This window comes from Carlito syrichta, unplaced genomic scaffold (genome assembly GCF_000164805.1).
Source record: "Carlito syrichta isolate Samal-C Ts95f unplaced genomic scaffold, Tarsius_syrichta-2.0.1 Scaffold303197, whole genome shotgun sequence".
In the NCBI taxonomy this organism is placed as follows: domain Eukaryota; kingdom Metazoa; phylum Chordata; class Mammalia; order Primates; family Tarsiidae; genus Carlito; species Carlito syrichta.
Genome location: NW_007247293.1, coordinates 559,168 through 582,373, shown reverse-complemented (window position 1 = coordinate 582,373; position 23,206 = coordinate 559,168). Strand labels below are relative to the sequence as shown.

At 45.8% G+C, this 23,206-nt stretch overlaps 1 protein-coding gene across 1 annotated transcript in view; it reads left to right on the top strand.

The window, feature by feature from the left end:
• CADM1 (cell adhesion molecule 1) overlaps positions 1–16,136 on the top strand; it is an 88,547-nt gene extending 72,411 nt beyond the window's left edge. Inside the window, exons 12-13 of the mRNA XM_021712348.1 lie at positions 11,005–11,136; positions 13,126–16,136. Of these exons, the coding sequence (XP_021568023.1) occupies positions 11,005–11,136; positions 13,126–13,244 (251 nt within the window). The 3' untranslated portion in view covers positions 13,245–16,136. The remainder of the gene's footprint in view (positions 1–11,004; positions 11,137–13,125) is intronic.
• The last annotated feature ends 7,070 nt before the right edge of the window (positions 16,137–23,206 follow it).

The following is a 23,206-nucleotide window of genomic DNA, read 5'->3' as shown; positions in this document are numbered from 1 at the left end:
AAAAAAAAAAAAAAAAAGTAACTTTTCTACCCTTTAGGAAAAGGTGACTAAATCGGCCATCCACCCCCTCTGCCAACATCATCAGTTAGGAATACTCTGGGTCTCAGCACTGCACCATGTCAGATGGGTCCCCGCTGCAGTTCTATCAATCACCCAAGTCAAGAGCAATAAACCAACAAATGTTTGTGTTCATAATAATTCAGTTAAATTAATAATTATGTTGTCCCCTCCCCCACTCCCTCCAGGAACACTGCAGTCATACACTTCTCAAGAGCCGTAAGTCATGTAGAACACTGATGAACTATGTGGCTGGGGCCAGGCTGCCTTTGCTTCTGGTTTGATGAACTAATCAAAAACTGATTAGCACCTTTGTTCAAAGGGGATGCTGATTAATCAATTACTATTGATTGTGAGCTTGGCTTCCCTCGGCAGCAAAGAGACATCTGAAGGGAAAAAAAAAAACAACCAATAAAAATTGAGCAGCTGTCATAGTGTTTAAATTTATTAAAACAAAATACATTATTTTTTATGAAGCTGTCTTGAAATGGGTCACTGAAGGGGAGCATATTGATTGAGAAAGAATGAACTTCTCAAATTTCTGTAGCCTAGAGACTGAATTCAATTATAATACAAGACAAACAGGTTAACACCTGTCTTAAACAGTCCATCAATAAATTAGAGTAGGTGTTGCACATTTAATGCTAAACTGTGGTAATGAATAATATTATCATCCATCCCCGCTGCACCGGGGTAGAAATTTAATCCCTTCCCTATTATGGATAAATGGAATATCCTGAATATCCTTCCAAATAACGATGGTCTGTCTTCTACTTGCCTCCTTTGGCCCCCTCCCTTGCCTTCACCAGGGCTATCTCAGTTCATGACAGTTTCATAGGCAACATATGGTGCTCCGTCCTTACCCAGCAAAGCAGGTCGCCCAGCTGATCTTCCTCTTTAATCTGCATAAAAAAATTATGCTTGTGTGTAGTTCAGTGATTTAATTATTGGCAGGCCTAGGGAGCTTATCCAGTTCTACTTTGAACCTTTTCATTTACTTTTTGGGTGTTAACTTTATTGATGATGGACTCACCAGAGTTATGAATTGTTTTATCAATTACATCTGCTATTTCCTGGTGACAGCTGGTGGTTATTGCCACCCGTGTGGAATAGAAGGGTCTTAAGCATATTTATCCTTCTATTTTATTTTAAAACTTTTTAACAGTGTTTCCAACTGCCTCCCCCTCTTCAGCAGTGGAGGGACCTTGGGGAGCTGTATAATAGAGTGAGGTGGTAGACACATAGAGTGCCAGGAAGTGGCCCTCCAGCACAATCGAAGCAATCCATCAGTCTCCTGTTTTTGAAGCAAAGACATTGACAAGAAATTCCACTGCTGTCATGATTCCCCAAAATGTGTTTTCAAGTTGCCCTACAAATGAGGAAGTGATCTGGAAAAATCCTACATCTCCCTTACAATCCATGAAAAAGTATAGGTGGAACATAAATTCTACACGGCGATGCTAACCCTTGCCCAGGTGTTAGAGAGGAACCCAAGTGAGCCAGCTATAGTCCCCTAAATGGGTTACACAAGAAACATGGGTTCAAGATGTATCTAAATTTAGATAGTAGAAGCACTTAAAGACCTTTTGATCCAGATTATCAGTCCTGGGGTGGAATATATGGCCGTGTAGCTACTGGGAGTATCTTAAGTCCTGCTGAACTTGCTTGAAATATGTGTGAGTAACATAAGCATAACATGTTGGGGCAGGGGATTCTTTCCTTATTACTACCCCCCCTACCTCCCCCGTAAATATGATCCAGACGTGGCAAACAGCCTATCTCATTCTTTTGATAGACTAGTAACAATAATGATAATAAATAAAATATTCAAAAACAGAAGGGCTGAGTAGATGCTTTTAAGGTATGGCCCTTAAATCTAAAGTGTGGTATGTTTTAGCCTGTATCTCTATCACACTTTATAACTTTCACACATACTATCTCATCTGATCTTTATTCATTCAACAAAATTGAGATCCTTGTGCTGGGCTCTGAGCTAAGCACCAGGGACACAGAAGTGAACAAGACCAAACAGGAACTGGTGCTGCCGTGAACTTCACATACCAGGCCCCCACTCTTATAAGATGACACGCTTGTGGGGGAGACAGACTCAAAACACAAGTTAGTTCCAGACAGTAACACATGCTGTGAAGAGATTAAACTGGATAAAGTGAACACTGGAAGTAGGTGGAGGCTGGATTAGAAAAGCTCACCAGTGAGGTCCACTGGGACAAGAAGACCTGATGGATGAAAGTGGGCCAGCCACGGGAAGATGTTCACAACAATCCTGTGAGATTGTTAAGAAACGATTGTTTGTCTCTGTTTATAAAATGAGAAAGCTAGGGCCCAAGGGGTTAAGTGATCTGCTTAAGAGACAGCCAGCATTAGAACATGGATCTTCCTGCCTCCAGAGGAAACAGAAGACTTTGGTTTGGCGTGGCCATCCTTCCCCCTGTGAAATCCACAGCTTCCTTTGCTCTGGGGTCTTGGTAACCCTCTTGACCCTTTTCAATTCGGTGTGTGCATCCAGAGAATGAAGAGGGAAAAGTCAGGTTCTCCGAAGCCCCTCAGGCATAGAACAATGTGCTGACTAACCTGGAAAGAGTTTTCTGTCAATAAGATCAAGCTCTTTTTCCTTCAAAGAAGGACCTAAACTCTGTTCTGGTACTTCAGTGCTGTTGTCCCATTGATTCCCCTGAATTTTGGGATCAGTTTCCCCCAAGATGGTTCATCCCGAGATGCCATGGGAAAGTGATGGGTTGGGAAAGGTTAAACCATGCGAATTCCATGCTTTTCAGATTTCGTTTGGTACAAGGCAGTAGAGTGAAAAAATCGTATTGGGTCCATCTCGTTTGTCTATGACTCTCCTGCAATGCAAGTTTAAGCTTCATCACATTGCTGATCTTTCTCATAATCCAACATGCTCCTGCTTCCACCATGGGGAGGAAGGAGATCATCCCATAGGAACTTTTCTTCCAAACTAAAAAAGTTGGCAGGCCACAATGCAAAGTGTGAATTCCAGTTCTACAGGTTGGACACTGCTTTGGGGTGACTTCACCATATTCATTAATCCATCCTCCTCACACCCCCAAATGCCTGAGGTCCACTGAAGCATCTTTCTCCAGAGAGATATTCTAGTGGGAAATGTATGTTTAGAAATACTTGACAACTCTGTCCTCTCTATTAGGTGTATACTCCTTTAAGGAAAACTCTGGTGTCATCCCCGGTGCCTTCCATTTGCCTAAAACGAAAAAGGCAATCACATTTCTAAATCCATACTATTATGAGATTAAAAGGGTGGACTCAGAAGCATGGCTGTTGGTCTCTCTGGTGATGCTAAGTGCTTTGGGAGGATTCACATCCTGTCCGTGCAAGTTATTGCCGCTGTTACTTAACCCAATTAAGTAACTTGAGAAGGGAGAAAAATTCACACTAAAAAAAAACTTGTTCTCATTTTTATCTGACAATAGGATTTAATATCTTGATATACAAATGGCACAACTGAGTCATAATTTGAATTAGATAGCCTTCAGATGCCAGGCCCACAGTCTTGACCTCCATAGGAGACACTAGGCCGTGAGTGACACTGTTTGTCAATGAAAGGAAAGAACTTGGTGCCTTGCACTCAACAAGTCTTTATTGGGCTTCTTACCATGTGTGGACACTGCACAACGGTTTCCCCTAAGGAACTGATCATTATTGCCTTGGGTTGGCGATAAGAACTGGAATAAAGCCCTCCTTAGGCTTTAATAGAGCAGATTTAAATTTGGTAAATGCTTATTGAGTCCCTATGACATGCCAAGCCCTGAGCCAGATCGGCACTTTCATTGTCAGCAACACATTGGCCTCTCAAAAGCAACCCTGTAAAGTATATGTGTGCAGCATGGCTCAGGGTGCCTGATTGGCCTGCCTGAAGTCATTGAGAAAGGTCACGAAACTCAACTTCTATCCCAGATGGGAAGTCCAGGGCCCTTCCCAGTGGGCCAAGCGGGAGGTAAGCTCCTAACTCATCCCCTGTCCGTGTTTTCTGGATGGGGACACAGCCAGGAACAGTCTAAGACAACCCTGAGTCCTGATCTCTGAGTAGTGACGATAGATGGCCAAAATCTGGATATGCGCTACTTCTAATTTAAATGAACACATACTGAGCTCCAGGCAGCCGATGAGGATGATCACTGCAGTTTTCCTTTAAGTAGCTTAACCTAGTTCCTTTGAAATGTAGGCGTAGCTGCGTTTGATTACATTGCTAGAATTCAATGCAGCTGGTGTGTAGCGCTAGATGCCTGGGACGTTATGTGGGAGTCTTCATGATTTTCTTACTCTACATTTATTCCTTCTCTTCCACTGCCTAAGAAGACAGAAAAGGAAGGTTATGCTGCACAGAGGCTAGTGCGCTACAATATATATTAACATCTTAATGGGAAAGCTGTGCATGTACTGTATACATTTACTACTCTCTGACAAGAGGGAATTAAATGTCAGAAGGATTTGTAGCATCTATAATTGAATTGGTGCTGAGAAAAGCAAATCTTAAAGAAGAATAACATATTAGGATTAGCAAATAATGTGGCATTTTGTCAGCGCATGCCATTCCGTTTGTTCCTCTTCAGTAATAAAGTTGTGCTTTTTAAAATGCACACTTATTTTTGTTGCCACAGACGGGAGCTACAATAGGTGATGAGAATGAGTAGCTATATTTTTCAGATGGTGCCAGGTTTCCTTGTATTGTATGTTTTGGTTTGGGGTGCTTCCCCTCCTCCAACTGGGGTCAGATTGTGGTTTTGCTTCAGATTTGGAAAATCAGCTAGCTGTCTTTTTCTTTCTTCCTAGCAAGGAATAACAAATGACATCACAGTCACTAAGCTTTCTCTGAGATAGCCTAATCCCTACAACCCTAGGAAGCTGGAGGCAGCATTTCCACTATAAACACCACTTCCGAGAGTTTTTAATTAAACTGACTTGCTGGGCGCAGTGGCTCATGCCTGTAATCTCAGTACTTTGGGAGACCGAGGCAAGAGTGTTGACTGAGCAGCCCACAGGTTCGAGACCATCCTGGGCAATATGGCAAGACCTCGTCTCTAAAATAAATTAAAAAAAAAAAATTAGCTGGGCGTGGTGGCATGCGCCTGTAGTTCCAGCTACTTGGAAGGCTGAGGCAGAAGGATAGCCTGAGTCCAGCAGGTCGAGGCTGCAGTGGCCGTGAGCATGCCACTGCATTCCAGTCTGGGTGACAGAGTAAGAATCTGACTCAAAAAAAAAAAAAAAAAATTAAACTGACTTGTCCTGCAAGATCTGACTCCAGGAAGCAGAAAGGAAACTAAAACAGAACCAAGTGACAAAACTGCTGCAAAAAGTCAACCCACAATTCAAACTCTTTCTCCAATCATTCCCCCAACGGGGGAAGTGCAGAAAGTTGAGCATCCAAATTGACCAACCAATAGAATTAGGAGGACCTGGCCAGGCACGGTGGCTCAAGCCTGTAGTCCCAGCACTTTGGGAGGCCGAACTGAGAGGACTGCCTGAGTCCACGGGTTTGAGACTAGCCTGGGCAACTTGGCAAGACCTCATCTCTACAATAAATCAAAAAATGAGCCAAGCATGGTGGCGCGTGCCTGTAGTTCCAGCTAGTTGGAAGGCTGAGGCGAAAGGATAGCCTGAGCCCAGAGGGTCAGGCCTGGATGACAGAGTGAGACTCCAACTCAAAAAAAACCAAAAAAACAAAAAGAAGTAGGAGGGCCCATGTCTAGAAAGACTCGTGTCATTAGAACCTCCCCATGTTTTTAAGATGAGGCCTAAACCGGGCTCTGTGGCTCAGCCTGTCATCCGGCGCCTTTGGGAGGCTGAGATGAGTGGATTGCCTGAGCCCGCGGGTTCGAGATCCGCCTGGGCAGCGAGAACTCATCTCTACAATAAATCAAAAAATCAGCCGGGCGTGGTAGCGCATGCCTGTAATTCCAGCTACTCGGAAGGCTGAGGTGGAAGGATTGCCGGAGCAGCAGGCGAGGCTGTGGTGGCTGGGAGCGGCCACTGCACTCCAGTCTGGATGACAGAGTGAGACTCCAACTCAAAAAAAAAAAAAAAGGAAAGAAAATTAAGATGAGGCCTAAGATAGCTTATAATCTATGAAATAGTGAATGTGTGCATTTAAGGAGAGTGTCTAGCTCTCCCCGAGTTGCTAAATGTGGCTTAAAGCCTGATCCAGGGATGTTTGAGACGTGAGGGTAAGCCAATGCAGTGTGGCTGTCATACTTCGTACTGCATATTTTATTGTATATTATTGTGTCACACTTCACCTCATCAGTGGTTTAAAAAAAAAAAAACTTGATGTCCTTTTGGCAAAAAAAGCTCACCTGAGACTGCAGCTCTGGGCTTCAGGGTGGGCAGGCGGCCGTTGCAGTAAGGGTTCTGCTCAGTGAGTCCCCCTGCCAAATTCCTATTGCCGGGAGCTTATCTAGGATACACTGGCCATTCCCCGGTTATCCATGGATTCCTGCCTTGGCTGCAGAGCTTCCTGGGCTTATCCCAGATCCATGATTATGGCATTTGCATGGCGGTTTATGTTACACATCCTATGCCAGGTGGTAAAGTAGCCATAGAAACCAGGATCTCTTGCAGAACCCTGTTTAACATAGGCAGCATGGCTGCCAGATCGCGGCATTTAGGATGACTCTGGCAAATAGTTTGAGGAGTGAAAGCAAGCAGAGAAGGAGTGCCCTAGAGGGAGGTGGAAAGGGACAAATGTTCCACCAGCAATCACGTTTCTCGTCAGGCCCCAGGAAACAAGTGCCTTCAGAAGTCCCCCCGCCCCCACCGCATTCTGTCCATAAGTAATGGATCAGGCCGGGTCAACTGGCCCAAGGTAAAGAAATCTGAACAGTTGGAGGCATCACTCTTGGGAGTTTCTTTGAGACATTTCTGTCCTGCAGTTTCTAAGACGCCAAAGCGAGCCTAGGGTGGTTGAAACTGTGACCCAAGCAGTAGTAGGCAACTTAACATTCTGCAAGCAGCTTGTAAATCTCACCTGGAGCCAAGTCATTTCAGCTTCTTTTGCCAAAAGAAAAGCTAACTTGCGAATACTAAACAGCTCATGATTTATCTGTCACACTTAGAGCCATAGAAGTGGCTGGAGGATAGGACAGGACGGGCAAGAAGGGTTGTATCACAACTGTGAGCTGTCAGAACACCCCCCAGCCTTGAGCGTGTGCAGCTACAAGTCAGAATCACTCCGCGACTATGCCTAATTCGCTCGAGGTCACAGGTGAAATGATTTGGATGAGATTCTTAGCTTCAGTTGGACCGTGTTATACAAGCATGCTTGGTTCTTCGAGGCTGGAATAACCTTACACTATCACCATACACCAAGCAAGCTTTACATCTCAGGAAGATGGGGTAGAGCTTAGTCTCAGAATAGAAACACTCTCACCCCTGTAACTAGGTAAGAGGAACACTTGGAGCCTCTTGGGGAACAAGAAAACAGGACTCTGTAAACCGAAGAGATGTCCATCTGTCTGAGAATCGGGCATGATTATTTTATTTGTCAGTGGAGAAGCTGGGGAGAGCTGTAGACTCTGCCTCTGGTTTTCTTGTCTGCCCTGCTCAGAAAGTGAGCGGATGTCCCCAGGAAAGCCAGCCCTCATGGGACCCAAATGAAAGAGGGAACAAGATTGAGCGATGGTGGAAGCCATAGCTTTTCCACTTAGAAGTAAATCTCAGGGGCTGGTCAGAGTTCTTGCCTTGTGCATGGACCAGGAGCAGCCCAGCGACTTTGTCGGAGCCACGCTCCTTTTGGTGGTTGCTCTCCCCTTCAGTTTCTAGTTTTCATCCGACTCTTAGCCAGAGCCCGTCTGCACTACTGCTTCTGGTTATGACTGGGACACCAACCTGCAGTTGCGGGCAGTTCTCACCAGTAGTAGGTAGCCAGCTTTCGCCCCGTCAGTTACCTTGAGCCAATCAGTAGTGCCATGAGCCCTCTCTCACCCACCCACCCTCCATGTGGAAACAAAAGGAAGGTGAGATGCATCTGGAAACAGCACTGCTCTTCATAGGAAAGGCCGAGCCAGGACAGGTGCCTGGGGTGAACGGGCACAGCTCTACTGATACCCCCCACAGTAACCCGGGAGGTGGGAGTGGGGGTGGGAGGAGGCGGCGAGGAGCTCATAACAGGCAGTGTTCCCTGTAAATTAAACATCAGTTACCTTCTGTGTCCGTCTGCAGTAATTGAAGGCAGGAGAAATGTCTCGGTGATTAACTGGTGGTAGTAAACTTTCTGATCAAAGTGAGTATCAGAAGATAGCTGGAGAGATTACCCTTATAAATAAGTATCTGTAAAATATGTATGTCCTTGAGGGTGGGGAAGCTAGCTAGAACCAAAGTACTAATTTGGGCAAAGTGCAGGGGAAAATAACACCGCGTGTATGTAGCTCAGTTCATGGGGAACAAAAGTCAAATGAATAATTTTGGCTCAAGAAATGAATCTCACAAAAACATGCCCTGTGAGGCTTGTTTGGGGAAAGTTTTTGTTTTTCTTTGTCAGAGTGTCTGTCTGTCTCCTTATTCCTCCTCTTTTTCTTCTTCTTCTTCCTCTTCCTCTTCTTCTTCTTAGGCTTTTGAATGTTCCTGTGCCTAGGCATGGAGGAGGCAGTCTTAAGAGTGAACAAGAGTGTGTCTTCCCCAAATGGGTTAGAACTGTGCCTGGGACAGCTTCTCAGAGCTTTCTCTGTTCTCAGACTTCTCCTCACCTCTTTTGTACTCAACTTTTCCCTCTTCTCAATATCCAGTGTCACTTCTCCCTCCCCAATTTTAAGACATAAGGAGTTCACCGAAAGACAAACAAACTTTAATAGATCTGAAGCTCATGGCAATTGGTGATGAGTTAATTCTCATTTCCACAAAATCCCCTATTTTGACAGCTCCCTAAGGAAAACACAACTTGCTGGCTTGCCCGTTACTTTTGTCCCCCATGAGCAATTTTGAATTTGTGCAGTTGAGGCGAGAGTCTGCGGTGTGTCAAGCACTCTCCCGTGACACCCCGTGTCCAGAGGCACCCCAAGGGAGCGCTGTTGTCTCTAAAAGGAAAAAAGAAAGTTCCCGTGTCCGAGTTCTGCCTTGTTGGAATGACTTTCAAGACAATGGAGGCTGTGGCCTCTGTGATCGGCAACACTTTTGGCTGAGGAAGGAGACTTCCCTCCCCGCGTTTCAAGTTGAGCTTATTAGACACGTTGCTGGAGGGGCCCGCTGGTCTCGGAGCGGGCTAATTGGCTGCGGTGCACTCTGCCTCCCACCCAGCTCCCTTCTCCAATTAAACTCCCATCATCCTGTTGTCCTGGACGACCTGCTGCTGCCTCTGATTTGGCATTTCTGTTTGGGTTTGGGTTTTTGGGTTTTCTGTAGTCCTTTCAAAGATAACTTAATGAAACACTCTAAATACTCCATTTTAAAATTTAAACCCTTTTAATTAAAGCACTTTTCATGGAACCCTCAGTCACGAGTTATTTCCCCACATCCTTCAGTACTTAATCTCAGAGCAGAATTGGAAATATCGATAGAAAGTGTAAATCATGCCCTCCTGCTGAAAGCGTTGTATCAGGTTTCGGCTCAAAAGAGCACCATTACCTTTAGCTGTCACGGATCTGTACACTTGATCGATAAACTTCAAATATTATTAGAGGTGGAGGCTTCAGAGATTTGCTCTGTTCTTTGGAGAGAGACAGAGATAAATCTTTCTTAAAAATTGACTTGAATTTGCACTCTCAGTCTTCCTGGTGAAATGCATTTCTCTTAGGCGTCCAGCCACTGCAAGGGGGACAGATTTATAGGCCATGTGCTTCTTGTACTGAAAGATTTAAATGGTAAATCCTTCACATATGACTTCACAAATCATGTAAAGTTAAAAGATTTTTACCGTTTCTGTTGCTGCTGTGCTTAAATTGTAAGGTACAGCTAGTAAATCATTTTAATGGAGGTGTCGTACTTGACTCAATAAAAAAAAAGACAATGGTTTAGCTTCCACTCCAAAATGTTAATGTATTAATCAACGGGAGAATAATTGTTTTTTACTACATTATAAATCTCGGATGCCATTAGGATTTCAGCAAGGGGTGATGTAGCCACATTCCTAAATTAAAATTGTTTACACTGCCATACATCCATTCTGCATCGCCATAGCTCATTCTGGGTTCATTCTGGAGTTGTTCCCCAGCCAAACGTGTCATTCCTCCGTCGGAAGAAGACATCCTGAGGGAGTGATGCTTATAAAGGAAAATTAATTGCTTCGTGAGGTGTTAAATAAATAAAATAAAAACCGTCTGTGGCAATGGACAATTATTCCTTGCTGTCTTTTTTGAAATAGGTTTTTAGGTTTTAAATTGAGGCTTACTCCCTCATACATCCTAAACGTAGCAGGCCTGCCATTTGTCTTTAGTTCAATAATCCTTGTTTTATCTCTAGGCAGCTACGGCTTTTGAGCACCTTACTTTTGCTTCGCGTATACCGGTCAGGGAATATGAGTCACTGGGCCTGCGTAGAACGATGCTCTAGCCTCCTCTCCACAGTTCCTGCTGTTGCCTAAAGGTGTCATCCAGAGCACCTTTCCATCCTGAGGGCGGCCTCCTTAATTAGGCTCTGCTACTGGGTACAGACAGAGTGATCGCTAAGACCAGGTCAGGACCAGACAGACTCCGTCTCTTCCCTCCCCGCCTCCCAAAGCTTGTTCCACATGCATTAGCTCTCTTGTGCGGCTCATAATGAAACTGCCTTGTGGGGAGAACAGATCAATTCAGCACTGGACAGGTCAGTCTGTTCCCTCAGTGTCACTTGATCCATCTCGATTGTTCTCTCTGACTCCTCCATTAAAAAAGAAGGCGACCTTCTGACCCTGGAGGCAGTGTCCGCCAGGGCTTCTGGTGTCTTGTAATAATCTCTACATCCCTGTTCCTCTTCTGATTTCAACAGATTCCCGAGCAGGCGAAGAAGGCTCCATAAGGGCGGTGGACCATGCCGTGATTGGCGGGGTCGTGGCGGTGGTGGTGTTCGCCATGCTGTGCCTGCTCATCATTTTGGGGCGCTATTTTGCCAGACATAAAGGTAAGCAAGGCGCTCCGGCAGGCAGGAGCCACATGGCACCACAGCTTCTGCACGTGGGGACATCGCAAGGCTGTCTTAGTTAGGCAGTTTGGTTTAGGTGACCACACAGCCTCTCTGATTCCTAAAACTGGGAGAGAGAGAAAAAAAAATCGTACCAGCTGCTGACTAGGACTCTGGGAGTTGATGAGTAGCCTCCTTGATTTGGATTTTCTCTAAATATCAAGCTTTGTAGGGTCGTTATTCTGCCATCCGTCCCTGGGGATAGAGTAAAAAAGATGAAGTAGGGGCTGGTGGGCGAGGCATGGCCTGAACCCCCAAAGGATAATCATGGCAAATGCATGTCCACTACCTGCTGTTTTCTGGGAGGCAGAGGAACTAGCCCTGGTCCCTGGCCCTGAACTCTGGGTAAGCTGGTCACAGGGACTAGAGGATCCCTTGGTTCGGTGTGCCCAGGTTAAAGCGGCTCCTTTGCTTCCAAAGCCACATGCATATGTATTTTTAAAATTATCAGTGCAATTGATTTAAATTGCCATTAATCATCACACTTACGAACTGTGCAGTCTGGATGGGCAATCATCTTTTCCAACGCTCCTCCTTTCTGCCCCATGCTGCTCTGCTTCTCGTCTCCCCTCTTGGTAATTTATTCTTCCTTTCCTCTGTCGGCCCTTGTTTTTCTCAGTTATTTTTCTCAAGCACCGTGCAGTGAGCTCACAGGGTTTTCTAGGCGCTTGCATACTGCTTGATTGTCAAACTTGGGTTCGGGGAAAGATTCCTTGAGCACAGTGGTGGAGGTCCAAGTTACTTAACTAAGCACCTTTAGGACGCAAAGACACAGCAGGGACACTCACAGCTGTCCGTACCGCCCTCTGCCCACACTCAGGAGGCAGTCAGTTTGGCCAAGAACTCCCAACCTCTTGGTGTCTAACTGAACAGAGGCAGGAAGAAAGGCCAGAGAGCAGGGCAGAGTCCGAGCAGCACCTGTGGAGGGCCAGGAAAAGAGAGCATGCGCGACACTCTCCAGACAGAAAAGGGACACAGGGGAGCATCTGACCGCTTGCTTTCTCAGATTGACACGTTTAAAACCTGAACATATAGCAAATGTTTCAGCCTTTGTAAACAGAGGAATCTTCAGGAATACAGTCTATGGCGGGAGGAGGGTTGTCTGATTCTGGCAGGCGGTTTAAGTTCTTCCTGTATCCCCTACCGAGGTGCAGTCCTTGTCTTTCTCCATGTAAGCTGTTGGGATTTGGTGACAAGACCGTCACCAACTTTGTAACGTCTGTCTATTGTCATTATAAAGTGGCTGTGCCAATTAGCAAATCCATGAATCCGGGTCCGGCCTAGAGTTAACGTGACAAGAGAGAATCACATGCTCACAAAGGCAGATTCCCCAGCCTTGATTCCGGCGTTATTCTGTCAAACGGCTTCTCAGTCTGAAGCCCCACCCCTGAAACGGAAGACACAGGAACATCCAACAGACGTGCGCACGTGCCCCGCACGTTCTGACTGTGGACAGGGGACTGTGGTTCAGACACACGATCCGAAATGACGCCAGAAGCATCGTCAGGGCCCTAATTCATTTATTGGCTAATTGCTCTTCCTTGCTTTGGTCTTTAACCACGTGCGTGCCCATATCTGGTCACTGGTCCTTGGTGTTTCCTGTTTACACGCTAGTCAGCAGCTCTCCAGCTTTCTGCGTTTTTAGCTCCCACGCACGTCTTCCTCTGCTGACATCCTCTGGTCATAATCACGGCTCTAATGTCTCATTTGCTGAATTATATCGCAGCGGTTCAGTTGGAGTGGTGCCTTTGGAACCCCCGGATCCCCATTTGTCTCACCCACCCCGCTCTCTCCTTCCAATCGCTTTTTCCCCTCTGCTGCCTGCCCACCACTTCGGCTGATGATGGCCATAAAGCAAGTTGCCATCTCTGTACCACTGTGCACAGAGGCCAGCAGACAGTCACGGTGCTTTACCCCTTCATCTTTCAGGTACATACTTCACTCATGAAGCCAAAGGAGCCGATGACGCAGCAGACGCAGACACAGCTATAATCAATGCAGAAGGAGGACAGAACAACTCTGAAGAAAAGAAAGAGTACTTCATCTAGAGCAGCCTTTTTGTTTCAAGGAGGTGTCCAACTGGCCCTATTTAGATGATAAAGAGACAGTGATATTGGAACTCGCGAAAATTCGTGTGTTTTTTTTACGAATGGGTGGAAAGGTGTGAGACTGGGAAGGCTTGGGATTTGCTGTGTTAAAAAAAGAAACAATGTTCTTTGAAAAGTACACTCTGCTGTTTGACACCTCTTTTTCGTTTGTTTGTTTGCTTGTTTGTTTGTTTAAATTTTTATTTCTTCCTACCAAGTCAAACTTGGCTACTTGGATTTAGTTTCAGTAGACTGCAGAAAATTCTGTGCCTTGTTTTTTGTTTGTTGTGTTCCTTTTTTCTCCCACCCTCCCCCTTTGTGAGCATTTATTTTTGCCCTCCACCCCACCCCCCAATTTGGGACTTTTTTTTTTTTCCCCAAAATCTCCCGTTTTGGAATTTGCCTGCTGGGATTCCTTAGACTCGTTTCCTCCCCTTTTTTGTTATTGTTGTTACTTTCTGTTGTTTATTTTTGTGGTAACTGCTTTGTGTTCAAAATTCAGTTTCATAAAAGGAGAACCAGCACAGTTTAGATTTCATAGTTCAGAATTTAGTGTATCCATAATGCATTCTTCTCTGTTGTCGTAAAGATTTGGGTGAACAAACAATGAAAACTCTTTGCTGCTGCCCATGTTTCAAATACTTAGAGCAGTGAAGACTAGAAAATTAGACTGTGATTCAGAAAATGTTCTGTTTGCTGTGGAACTACATTACTGTACAGGGTTATCTGCAAGTGAGGTGTGTCACAATGAGATTGAATCTGTCTTTAATTCTGTGTCTGTAGACGGCTCAGCATAGATACCCCACGCTGTCCAGAAAGGTTTGGGGTGGGAAGGATCCTCCTTTTTCCATGCCCTAAACAGACCCGACAGGTGAGGTCTGTTCCTTTTATATAAGTGGACAAATTTGAGTTGCCACAGGAGGGGAAGTAGGGAGGGGGGAAAGATAGTTCTGCTCTGGTTATTTCTGTTCCAAATGATTCCATCCACCTTTCCCAATTGGCCTTACTTCTCACTAATTTGTAGGAAAAAAGCGAGTCCGTGTGTTGTGCAAATGACTGAATGGGACAGGGTTTGTTTTTTGTTTTTTTGTTTTTTCCTTTGTGCTTAGTTAGGAAGACAGTAGGATGTGGCCTGCATGTACTGTATATTACAGATATTTGTCATGCTGGGATTTCCAACTGGAATCCGTGTGAAACTTTCATTCCTTCAGATTTGGCTTGACAAAGGCAGGAGGTTCAGAAGAAGGGCCGGTATTGTTCCCCCACTGGTCTGCTGTCGTTCTCAGTTCTCGAAAGGTCAGAACAGAGGTGGAAAAACAGCATGTAGGGATTTTCAGTTACTTAATCAAAACTCAAATGTGAGTGTTTTTATCTTTTTACCTTTCATACACTAGCCTTGGCCTCTTTCCTCAGCCTTAAGAACCATCTGCCAAAAAATTACTGATCCTCGCATGATGGCAGCCATAGTGCATAGCTACTAAAATAAGTTACCTGGAACATATCTTAGATGGGGAGCCTCGGGAGAAGGTGGAAGAGTCAAGTTACCATTGGCTTTAAAAAAAAAAAAAGAAAAGAAAAGAAATGTGGGGATTTTCACTGAAACGCCTAGGAAATCTAGAAGTAGTCCTGAAGGACAAAAACTTAAACTCTTACCATATGTTTGGTAAGGCTCCAGACTCCAAATCACAGTCCCTATGGAAAGATGGCATCAAAAAAGATAGATCTATATATATATATATATAAATATATATTATATAACATTTTCAGTGAGTAATTTTGGATTTTGCAAGGTGCATTTTTACTATTGTTACATTATGTGGAAAACTTATGCTGATTTATTTAAGGGGAAAAAAGTGTCTACTCTTTGTTTTTTGAAAGCGTGTTTATTTTTCTTGTCTTTATTTTAACCTTTGATAGAACCATTGCAATATGGGGGCCTTTTGGGAACGGACTGGTATGTAAAAGAAAATCCATTATCGAGCAGCATTTTGTTTACCCCTCTCCTATTCCCTAGGCACTTAACCAAGACAAAAAGCCACAATGAACATCCCTTTTTCAATGAATTTTATAATGTGTGGCTCTATTCCGAGCCCTTAGCACCCATTCTTACCATAATCGAATCATCTCAAAGGGTGAGAACCATTTAGCATGTGTTGAAAGGGTTTTGTTTTTTTTTTCAGTTGTTCTTTTTAGAAAAACAAAAAAACAAAAAACAAAGAACTACCATAGCTCACGGAATTGGCGTCTCATTTTTGGGACCTCCCATCTTTCTGTTTTGAAAAGTGTACAGTAGTGCCGTGTTCCTGATGTAACTTTATGGCTTACAATGTTGACATGTCTCAGGTTCATGTGTTTTGATTGGTGTTTTCCGTCTCAGGTAGATTGCAAAGTGTAGGCCCCACACATTGGAAAAAATAATAATAATAAAGCAAAGCAAAAACAGGAAATTATGGATTTTAGTTGTATATTGGTTTATGTATTTTTTCTTAAGTATACAGTGCACTGTTTGAAATGTATTGTTGAGTATTACTTTGTACAGGTTGATCACTTTTTTTAGAGTGAAGAAAGAACAAACTTGTTTTTTGTGTTTTTTAAAGGAATATAAAATAATGAAGGATGTATAATTGATGCCAAATAAGCTTGTTCTTTAGTCACACCGACGTCTTATTTTTCCCTTTAGGCCAGTTCTGTTTTTAAGGTGTACATGGACAATGTTACAGTGTAAGAAACTCCATATCCACATGTTCCCATTCGCATTTTGTATTGGTTCATGTATACCATTTTTACAAAAAAAAAAGAAAAAAAAAGAAGTACTATAAAATATCTGTCTTCTTAATAAAAAAATTAATGTTACAAAGTGATCCTCCAATCTCTTTATGGCCTTCTTACGGACGCTTCCGCGTAGAAGAGGTGGGCCTCTGGTCCCAGCTTCCTCCTCAGGACCGTGTGCGGCCAAGGACGCTGGCGTAGGTGCTGGGACACCCTGGGTTTCTTGGGCCGCGTTCTCTCTCCTTCTCCGCTCATCCTTCCTGCCCTTCTTCTCTTCTACCCTCAGTGGATGGGAGAGGCTGGTGCTGTGGCCGAGTCTGGGCTCCCACGTGGACTCGGCGATCTATGCAGGTGTGCGATGCTGCTTGGGCCCGGCCGGCCAGCCGGGCCCCTCCCATGGATGAGTCTCCTGCCCTCGCCCCGCCTTTCACCCCACCCTCACCAATTCCCTGTGTTGGCTGCTCCACCTGTCTCTCCCTTTGGGATTGCGTGTCTTAACAACTCATGCTGTCTTCTTCATTTAAAGTTCTCTCTCCTTTCACAAAAGGAAGAACATGGGCTGCAGAGGACTGGCTTGGCCACCCCCCAGAAGACTGTTCTCACTTACTGTTTAGGTCGCTGAGACGTCCAGGCCTGGGTGGACAGCAGGATTCAGTCTCTTGTCATAGTGCTTGCCTTGCAGGCCAAAGTGAGCGATGACCACACTTCACGGTGGATGTTCTTATAAACACACAGATAGTATCTGACCAGCCCCAGAGAGCGCCCTTTCCCCACCACCCACCCAGCTATGGTTGACTCTCCCCCTTTCTCTCCCGGCCAGGTAATGGGGAAAATTCAGCAAATGAAAGAAAAGGTAAGCTCCAGAGAAACCAGAGGCTGGGGACCTCCCCTTGGGCCACTTCCATCTGGGCTTGGTCTCCTATCTGCTTCTGTAAAAAAACAAAACAAAACAACAAAAAAAAACCAGTTAATCAGATATGCAGTGATTGAACGCCGGCCGTATGTCCCGCATTGTGAAGGATGCAGAGAAGTATAAGGGGGATCTCTAGAGGCCAAGTGGGGCATCGATTACACCACATGAAAACATGAAGCGGTCCTGGGCCGTGGGTGCCACACGAGATATAGGGAAACCCAGAGAGTGCTGTGGGACTTTTTTGGAGAAGCGAGATCAGTGAAGACTGGTAGTGAGACAGCTTCGTGCAGGAGCTGGGACCCCAGCTGGGTCTTAAAGGATGGTTTAGTGGGGAATGACTGCAAATCCAAGATCCAGCCAGCCTGCTGCTTTGTATGGGAGAATAAAGAAATCAGTTATGTATGCAACATGGGATCAGTCTTGTGGCTGTGCTCAGGGTCCGGGCAGAGGAGTGGAGATTTCAGTGGCCTCTACCAGAGGGCAGGGAGCAATGGGGAGCACTCATTTACCACACCTCCACAAAAAGATTCACAGGGGTGACATAGGGTAGGGTTCAAAAGCACAGGCTAGGGTGAGACTGCTTGGGCTCAAGTCCCTGCCCCACCACCTAGCGGAAAACCCCAGCCAAGTTATTCAACCTACCTGGTCTTGATCTCCCTCTCTGCGAGGTGGGCATCGCCATAACCTGAAAGGCTGTCCGGAGAGATCCATGAGATAAGCAGCCAGCACTCGGCAAATAAGGAGCCGGACGCACACTAAGTGTTCATTGCACATCCGTTATAACACAGGATAGACACAAATGGTCATTAAAAGGTTACCACCGAGTGCTAACTACTCGGGAGGTGCTCTGTGGGCTTCTGTGCGTATAGACACGTCATGCCCTCGTAGAGCTCATCTTAGAAGGTTTAACGGACCGGGTTCGGGGACTCAACCTGTCATCCCAGCACTTTGGGAGGCCGAGGTGGGTGGATTGCCTGAGCCCAAGGGTTTAAGACCAGCCCGGGCAATTTGGCAAGACCTCGTCTCTACAATAAATCAAAAATTAGTCAGGCGTGGTAGCGCGCGCCTGTGGTTCCAGCTACTTGGAAGGCTGAGGTGGAAGGATCACCAGAGCCCAACAGGTTGACGCGGGGGTGGCTGTGAGCGTGCCACCACACTCCAGCCGGGGCGACAGTGTAAGACTCTGACTCAAAAAAAAAAGGTTTAACGACCCCTTTCTCTTCGCCATTCATTAGTCTGGTTATTCCACACCATGTGGCGGGCGGCATGTTTAGTGTCCCCACCCCTCTCCCCATTGTCTGCAGCATGAGGCTCCAGGTTCAGCTGTAACCCACAGAGAAGGGACCCCAGAAGTTCCTTGAACTGAGGCAGACGGGAGGTGGCGACTTGCTGCACGTTTGCCTTTTGAGCTCCACAGGGTATGCAAATGCGAAGGTGCCGTCAGCAGCCCACGCTGAAAGGAGCTTGATAAGTTGCCCAGTCCTTCATTGGGTACAAGAGTGAAAATGGTCCTCGTTTCCTCCAGAGAGTTTTCACAACTGTTTTGGCCTGGCATTCTCCAAATACATCAACCGGAACCCCGAGGTGATATGCGGGTGTTAATTGGTGCAATCTTTCACTGTCCTCTGTCTACCTGAAATGTAATTCTTGTACTGCTGTGGACTTCCTCCATGGAGAAATGTTCCTTTGATTCTGTCATCCAGAACCTTAAAGCAGCCGTGCAGTCACCGGGCTACAGGTAGAAAGACCCTGCCTGCGTAAGTGAAGGCATTTCTGTTTCCTTATAAAATTATGTCCAAGATTAATATACCTTTTTGCCAGCATGCCAAACACACAGTCCTTCGTCATGAAGAACTGGCAGCCAAATTCCTTCAGGATGAAATTTGTATTCGCAGCAACCCATTATAGGTTTCAAAGCGCTTGGCTGTCCTGACCCCACACTCCAGGAGGAGAAGGAAGGGACTGCTGGCCATCATCCAAATGACCTTGAGGGCCAATACCACAGTAAGGTCACTGGTGGGCACATGGTAGGCACTCAACAAGTAGCAGTTGATTAAACAGAGAATAGCCAAGCACCTGGTTGCCTGAGTCTTACTTTATACTTAGTTTAAGTGGGCGACCGATTCCACATTTCAGACCTTGACATTGGCAAGTGCATCCTCAATCCAGGTGGCTTTCAGATTGGCCTTGAAGAAATGAGCCAGCCCGCCCTGAGTTTAGTGCTATTGGTCCCATCATTCTCAAGGACCTGCTGAAACAAAGTAACTGTTCCTCCTTTCGGGGGAATAACAATTTTGGTAATGGCTAAGTAAAGCCTTGCTATTGCTATCATATATTGTGAGGACCTTCAGAAGGAGGCATGGTGTATTAGAAAAATCCAAACCGTGCGCCTTGCCTGATGCGTGTTTATCTCAAAATGTCGACTGGTGCCTCTGATAGGAGTCATAGGTTTCACATGCCTACAACATCACACGTAGGCATCCGAGAACTGAGACCTGAAAGCAGGAATCTTCTCTATCTTCAAGTCTTTCGATCCTCAGCTTCCAGGCTCCTTGGTACACAGGAAACTCTGTTTTGTCTTTTATGTTTTTGTTTCTTTCATTCTCAAATGAACATAAACTGTCTACTGCCCCTGGTGGCCAGTTCTGGGAACTACAACTTGAGCCTTGCACGTTTAAACGTGGAATTAATTCCAACCAGGAAGTTGACTTAAAGTCTATTGCTTTTTCTCTCACACGCATGCACACCCACCCTCACCTCCCATTTTAGCCCCTCCTAATCCTTGGAAGTGTTGAGCTGGGGAAAGTGAGGACCACTACTGAGGGTCAAATCAACTGGTGCTCTGGGCCTGGGATTCAGCTGCCCTCCAAATGTGCACTGGTTCCCAGTCATATTTCAGACGTGACCGCCTTAAATCTTCCTTAAGTGCTATCTTCTCAGGTTAATTAATCACCGGGCTTAAACTTGCTGTTACCAGCAGGAAGTCCATCCTGAAGTCAGCAATGTTACGATTGCATCTTCTAATACTGTTTATCCTGCATTAGTGTTTACTTAGGGGGAAAATTGATCCGTAATTGATATTTCAGTCTTCCAGAGCTGGTGTTGGAAGAGCCTAATGCAAGCCTTTAATAGCAAGCAAATATTTAAATCCCTTAATGGTTGCTGAATATTGAAATATGTGACTTTATTACTCTTTTTGGTTTGTTTTCTCTGTAGTTGTGTATTTCATCGTTTAAACTTGCAACGGATGCTGGCAGGCTCGAGTCTGGCTAATCCACAAAAGCTGTTTGCCCAGACACAGCAGACCTGATTAAAAAGTATTGCTGTGGAAGGCAGTCTTCTGCACTAATCAGTCTCTGTTAGCTAGTGACGAAATTACTATCCATCTCTCTCTCTTTCTCTTTCTCTCCCTCTCTCTAGGCCTGTTTTCTCTAACCTCCTCTCCCAGAATAAAGTGATGGGGCAGCTATAGTGTTGCAATTAGGAGCATGAATCTTTTATCGTTTGGACAAGGAAGGGAAAATGCCATTACTGTCAACCGAAATGTCCTACTTGGGTTTTTTGCTCCTACTTCCCTGCCAAAGCCCATTGCTGCTGCTGAAAGTGTATAACATTCACAGCTGTTCTTGATGGCTTGATTCTTAACGCAGCCAGAAATGTAGCCCGGGAGATGCTTAAGACAGTTTATGGAAAATAATAGATTTCCTTGCAGAGACACCAATGCATCGAGAAGGGCTTTGAGTCACGTTAGCTCCAGCCAAGATCACCAATTTTCTTCCCTTCCGGCTTCAGTTACAAAAGCTATTGCTAAAAAAAAAAAAAAAAAAAAAAATGCAGGCCCTCTTGAATTCTCTGTGTTTTCCCCATGGGTTTCTATCAGCACCACAAGTCTCCGGCTCTGGAGCCTTTTATTCTCACCATTCACCTGCAGCAGCCTTGAGATCTGGAAAGAAGCCTCGCCTACAGAACTGGAAAAAAAAGGATACCACCAAGGGGAGAAGAAGAACTCCCGGGAAAGCCACCTGATAAACACTAGGTCCATCAGGCCTGGGTGCTCCAGAGACCGGCGGCTGTGGGCTGTGTCGGAGGCCACCACTACCATCCCAGCACAAGGGTGGGGTCTGGCCCTTTCTGTGTGGCCACCAGGAGTGCCGAGAAGTGGCGCAGTTAGCTTCAGCTCTCCAACCCCACCGCTGCCATGCTGACTCTCACACCCAGCCCTTAGTTAGGAACCTCTGGGAATGACAGTGGCAAGTCAAAGGGGAGTGGCTCCTTAGTCACAGATGTTAGAAGGCTGAAAGAAAGAAACAGCCAACAGTGCCTCGCAAGGTTACAGCTTCCAGACAGCTTCTGCAAATGCATGTCAGAAGTCATGTGTCTCGGCCCCATTGTGTCCCCCACAGTTGTGCCCAGGAATAGCAGTAGAGGGTACAGGCGGCCGGCACCGGCCACCTCTCTCTTACTTTCACTCTAGTGGCAGCCGCAGACACCCCCAGCAAGTGCCACCACTCCTCCACTGTTTTCATTCTCAGCTTCTTCTAAATGGAAACCATTAATCACACTAAATTGTGCAATGATTCCGTGATAGGGAGAATGCTGATGGCAAAAATCATTCTCCTTTGTTGTGCCAGGCAGGCAAAAGGCAGAAGGATTAGCTCGTCGCCCTGCCTGGCTCCTTGCAAATGCTGACCATGTGTTTGCCCACGCAGCTGCCTCTATGCACACAGCTTATTTTAGCTCTGGTCTAAGGCATTCCAACTGTTGACAGGAAACAAGGCCACCTCTTCCTTATTCCCAGGACTGCCAGGAAGACTGTGATGACTGCAGCTCCCTGAAGTCTTTCCCATCTCAAGGTCCCCAGACCAGGGGTAGGGGAGGTGAGGGATTCACACGGAAAACCCAAGGTGATCTCAGTCGGGGCGAGCTGGCGGGGTGAGCCGCACACCCCACACACTTCTGCCAGCTGGACTGCAGGAGAAGCCAGGTGTGGGTACCAAGGAGGCTTTTTGCCTTTCAGAATTTGATGTCTGCTTCGCTTTCGACAAGCCTCTTTGTAAGCCACCCCTTCTGAATTAGAATCATTTTCCAAAAGCTCTTAAGCTATGATTAATGCCAGGGCTGTTTTTAACAATCATCCTGCCAGTCTTAAGCTGTAGTCATTTTCAATAATTTGGAGTGCTCAAAGGCAAGCCAGGAGTTTGTTGACAACAAAACCCATAAGAGCCCAGCCAGGCAGCCACAAAAGATGCAAAAAGCAAAGGGACCATTTGGGTTTAGCTGGCTTTGTGCTCCCAGAGTTTCACCACTAAAAGTTTGATTGAACGCTCGCAATGCTTTAAGGACCCAACTGTGAACATGGCTGGCCAGGAGGGCTGCCAGCTTGGCTTTTGTGTGAACAAGCGAGCGGTGTGTTTGGAGGGGCCCGGGTTTATTTATGGACATGTGTGCTTCATTCACGTCGTCCCCAAACCAGAGCGTCCTCGTTTGTTTTCCCTCTGCCAACATGGAAGACCAAGAAAGAAGCGCAATCGCTTTGCTTTGGGGCTGTGCAAAGGCTCATGAGCGCTGAGTGAGTCTCTGGCCAAGACTTGAGAATCCTGCTTTGTAGATGGCCCTGGCCATTTCCTGAGCCATGTGTGTTAAACTAGCGCTCTCTTTTTAATCTTGGCCATTTCATGCTAGAGTATCCATCTGTTTGAAAAGCCCGCACCAAAGGAAGCTACGACTTGAAACGCCCGTGATCGAAATTCACTTAGACTTGGCGTCAGACGGCATTTATTTCTAGCCCATGACTTCCTCTGGTAGGAAAGGGTTAGCTCTGGGTGATGGGGATTTAACCCAATGAATTTGGTGTGACTGATAGATATTTGCATCTCAGTTCAACTCTGCCACGCACCAGCTATTATGTAGGGTGTGTTGCTAGCCAGGAAGAAAAACAGACACTGGAGTCTAGCTGGGAGCTTTTATTAGCTAACTTCCAATAAACCCCCTTCAACCATGAATCACAAGAGGAGCCCAGCCCTGCCCGCCACGTGGCCTTTGAGTAACTGTCATGTCCCCTCTCTGTTTCTGTTGGCATCAAGCCCCTTTCTTCTGGGTCTTCAGAGCCATGTTTCTGTCTTGACTGGGGGACCCAAAAGAAAAATCATGATCTATCAGGGACTGTCTGTGTCCCTACACCTCTTAAGAGTTTTGCCGGATTTTCCTGACAGCTTTTCAGAGGATTCAGTGGGACATCCCT